This window comes from Euprymna scolopes, chromosome 5 (assembly GCF_053919585.1).
Source record: "Euprymna scolopes isolate OS-2025 chromosome 5, ASM5391958v1, whole genome shotgun sequence".
Classification (NCBI taxonomy): Eukaryota; Metazoa; Mollusca; class Cephalopoda; order Sepiida; family Sepiolidae; genus Euprymna; species Euprymna scolopes.
Genome location: NC_136486.1, coordinates 69,118,798 through 69,123,799, shown reverse-complemented (window position 1 = coordinate 69,123,799; position 5,002 = coordinate 69,118,798). Strand labels below are relative to the sequence as shown.

The 5,002-nt window shown below is 32.5% G+C and overlaps 1 protein-coding gene across 1 annotated transcript; it reads left to right on the top strand.

The window, feature by feature from the left end:
- Positions 1-2,267: 2,267 nt before the first annotated feature.
- LOC145276591 (chemotactile receptor for terpenes 1-like) lies at positions 2,268-3,449 on the top strand. Its single transcript, XM_080127788.1, has one exon. The coding sequence runs from the start codon at positions 2,268-2,270 to the stop codon at positions 3,447-3,449; it is 1,182 nt and encodes a 393-aa protein (XP_079983914.1).
- Positions 3,450-5,002: the final 1,553 nt, after the last annotated feature.

Below are 5,002 nucleotides of genomic sequence, written 5' to 3'. Positions count from 1 at the left end.
GCTCCGGGCGGCACTTGCCTGGGGGCATCATTTAGAGATGCTAAAAAATAAACAAAAAAATATGAATTTTTATGCCAAAAATGTTGTAAACATCGGGAGTTTTGAAGATATCGGAATCAGAAAAATATGCCCCTATTTTATGAGCGGCATATATCAGGGGAGGCATTTTGAGAGGTTAAAAATAGAAAATAGAAAAAATAATTAAAAGCTAACAAAAAATCGGAATTCTTTTAACAAAAAGGTTTTAAAAAATCGAAATTTGTGGAGGTATCGGAATCAGAAATGTGTCCCTATTTTACGAGCGGCCCATGTCAGGCGGCGGTATTTTCAGAGGGTAAAAATAGAAAATAGAATAAAATAAATAAAAGTTAACAAAAAATCTGAAATTTTATACTGAAAATGTAAAATATCGGAACTTTTGAAGGGACCGGAATCGGAAAAATGTGTCCCTAATTTATGATTGCAAAACCGATTGTTTTAAATTTATAAATTTAATTTTTCATTATTGGTACTAATGAGAAATGTTTATTGTTTTAAAACTAAACATCAAAATACAATAGAATTTTTTTTTTATTTGTAAAACAAAGTTTTAAAAAAATTCTCTAGGTACCCTTTCAAAGAAAGCGGTCGATTGACTGAAGGTATACCTATATACACCCTGATTTATCAGACGTTTTAACCCAAACTGCCTCTGAAACAACCATTATAAAAACAGAGGGCATATATATATATATATATATATATATATATATATATATATATATATATATATGTGTGTGTGTGTGTGTGTGTGTGTGTGTGTGTGTGTGTGTGTGTGTGCACTCCACTTCTGGAACGAGATGAATCATATTTCTTGGTTGTCTTATCGTCTCACTTTAGCTTTCTTTTTCCCTATGCATCGTAAAGATTTTCGACGTTAGTACAATAAATAAACAATTTTAATTTAACAATGTACTAATAGGCTCAACATTAAAAAGCAATTTACATTTTACGTTTAACATATTTTTCTTGCAAATGTTTCCTTTCCTAAAGAGCATTCATTTTTTAATTAAAATTGTAATAATTTTAAGCTATTTTTGTACTGTAATAATTATAATTGTTATCTAAAACAAGTAAAACAAAACAGCTTTTTTTGCTTGTTTGTAATTTTTATTGTCATCATGCACACTTGATGTGGCCATCATAATAATGTCGTCGCTATAGACTGACGCGTCATATTTAAGCAAAGGTCAACAATTTAGGACAGTGTGTGACGTTTTCAAAATTATAGCGACGTCCATTATGCTACAAAATCTATGATTATATTACAGTATTGGTTTTTGCTTATTACCGAGCAACCTTTCTTTTAAATGATTAAAGAAATAGAATGATGTAAACAGGTAAATGACAAAGAGAAAAAGGAGAAAGTAAAGAGGAACCACTGAAAGAAAACGGAATGTTTAATATGCAATGACACATACAGAGAGAAGTATGACAGGTAGACAGAAAAGGTAGTAAACAAAGTAACCATAATTGAAATATATTTTAATAAATATTTAGAAATTTCAAACCGTTTTCATAAATGTTTAATAATATATATGGCAAATATCAAACGAATCGACACGTATGGTCTATTTTTTAAAATTCTAATTTCTTTATTTTTTTTTGTTGCTAGACGTTTAATAAGACAACTGCGATATTTAGTGGCGTTTGTTTATATTTAAGCTAAAATATTACACGGATACATTTCTTGAATATTTTTGATGTGTTAGTTCGCTAATAATGTATGTATCATATCAATATAAATGTTTATTGGGAACGAGATTTTTTGTGAAATCATCCAGTTGATTATCAAGGGAGTAAACATTATGTATTCTATTAAAAGAGTTAAAATCATAGCAACTGGATCGATATAGATTGCTTTACAAAAAAATCCATACAAAACACTTACGTAGTCTTTGTTTTTTTTATCAATAAATTTGAACTAAAGAATTGGAACCCGGATTATTATTTTGTTATGTTGAACAATAAAGTCCTCTCGCCTTTACAACACCGAATTAAATGAATGTAAATGCAGTTATGGTACTAATACTGTATGAATATTTCATAAAACTTAGAAGGTGACTGGCTTTTGTGAACATCAATTGCCAACTGGTTACACTCAAGGCAACAGACGACAATTCTATGCACGTATAACAAAAACAGCTCGCAAAAAATAGTATACAAACCAACATATAAAACTGCACATTTAAGATTTATTAGTTGGACTTTACTTATTGACATTGACAATGATTAAATTCATGTTTATGAGTTTGGAAATATTTTTGTATGCAACTGGGGTAGCTACAAGCGAGGACACATTGCGGGAATCTCTCTTCACTGGATATAATCCAAAGACCAAACCTCATTTCCCTTTTAATGCCAATGTTGTAAGAGTTGATGCCTCATTTCAAATGTCTAGCCTCTATTCGCTAAACTTTATAGATGAAAACTTCGAGTTCACGATGAAAATGAGAAACTACTGGGTTGATAAACGTTTAACGTGGGATCCGTCTGCCTACAAGGGAATTCAACGTATTGACGTGAACAAAAATGACATCTGGAAACCTACTTTAGCCTTGCTGAACGGAAAGGTAAGCGATAATATCTACTCTCAAATACTCGTCTCAAATAAAGGAGAGGTACGATCGACAGAATTGCTGATCGTTTCGACTTCATGCCACATAGACGCAACCAATTTTCCCTTTGACACTCAGCAATGTAAAATCACCGCATCACTCACGTCGTTTAACGTCGCTTTTCAAAATGTCCAAGTGAATATTTCAGAAAAATTCAGCTCACGATGGACAACAAATCAAGTAACCTGCTTTGAACATGAAGACACAACACTAAACATCCATATCACATTGATACGTCAGCTACATTTTGCAGATATCATACTGATGTTACCCATCTTTATATTGGTGATACTTAGTACACTTTCTTTCCTTATTCCGGTCGAATACGGGGAGAGATTATCTTTGTCAACTACAGTCTTCTTAGCTAACATCGTTTTCCTGATGGAAATTGAAAAGAAGATGCCGAGAGAGGGTCGTCGACAGGCTTTTCTTACGATTTACCTCCTTCTTGTAACGGTTACTAGTGGATTAACCACAGTTGCGGGTATCATCATCACAAAACTCCATTTTCGAAAAGACCTTGAAAATCATGAGAAGAGTCGTTCTAAAAATACTGAACTGTCGGAGAAATTAAACCAGGTAGCACCGAAACCGACATCTGACATCAGTGAGGAGGGGCAGCCACCGTGTAATGAGAAACGCCGGCCACAGACACCTCTAGATCCTGAAAAGCTGAACAAAATACTTTTTAGGATTACATTTGTGTCTATGATCATTCTGACTCTTCTGTTCCTTTCCTTGATGATGTGGTATAGAATAAAACCCAAACAGACTACAGGCACATGTATTTAAACAAAGACGATTATTGGTCGAATTACTTTTTTCCCTCCTCATATGAGTCAGTTTTTTGCTTTCGACAAAAATTTTTCTCGCTCTTCTAAATCGTTGGTATTATCGATGAAAAAGGAAGAAAAACACAAATACATCTATGTACAGTTTTAACAGACAAAATGACATCTATTATTATAGTAAGTGTAAGTTAATCTACGTTTTTAGCTAAAAAATGTTTATACTTTTTAATAACACAAACCATGTATTGTATTTGCAGAATTGGATAATGTCTGAAATTTTTCAGTTATTCTTATCAGCCGTAATTCAAAAAGAAAAAAACCCCAAAAAACTCACACATCGCTTTCTTATCTTTATGTATTTTTTTTTCGCTATTACTATACAATATTGCTTAATTTGACTGTTTGCTTTTAAAGACGTACTCCTTTTCTAGGCTGTTATCTACACAATGCACCTCTTTAACCCTCTTACGCTGAATGAAAAATAATTAGTAAAAATCTAATAGCATAAAGTATACAACATAAGTAATAATATATAAAAAACAAGCCAATATTGATAATAATAATAATAACAACAACAAGTAAATAACAGCGACACCTACTAACACTTCCACCGCAGTTCGAAACTTTAAAGTGGACACATTTTTACACTAAATGATACGTTACTCTGAAAGTGAAAGCAATATAAATGTATACTTAATTTTTGTTTTACTTTTCGACTGGCTGAATAATCCATATATGTAATAAACACGCCGCATTTTTCTCCCTATAGTTCAAAGTACCGTAGGTTAAGAGCAACAGATGCCACATACAAATATATTATGTCTACACTCTTAGACACTATCTTATATAACTTTAGAACGCCATTATATAAACATTAAGGCATTATAATAAAAAAAAAAACTTATGTTAGTACCGAGGAGCATCAGGATTAAATTTCAGCATCTTTAGAGGAAGTAGTTCCTATTTTTCTCTCTATCTTTTCTGTGTTTCCATACTCCTACAAGACACCGGCACCATATCTACATATTCGTAACCTGCTGGGTGATAATCGCGCTAAACTGATTAATAGACACATACACATACCATAACTTATATATATATATATATATATATATATATATATATATATATATATATATATATATATATATATATAGCCTGAGTGCCCGGCGTTGGCAGGGTGTTTGTAGTTATGTGTTGAGTAAAAAAAGATGTAGGCAGGTAGGCGAGAACATGTGAAAAGAAAGTGGATGTATGTTTAATGGTGTTGGTTGAGCAAAAAAAAAACAAAAAAGAAGGAAAGGTAAAGTGGTAGTAGGCAGGCAGGTTTAAACGTGTTCTGCGAAGGAGAAAAAAATTTAAAAAACGTGATGCGTTAGCTGTTGCGGCCATCGCCAAACCGGAAGTGACGCTGGTTTAAATAAAAGTTAGGCGATCGTATATAGGCGTTGACTTTTAGAAAATATTGGCGGAAAAATGACCTCTTCCTGAGGAAAAGTGACAGAATTAATGTTGTTAGCCAATCTTTCGATATCTGTCGTCCGCAAGGAAAAA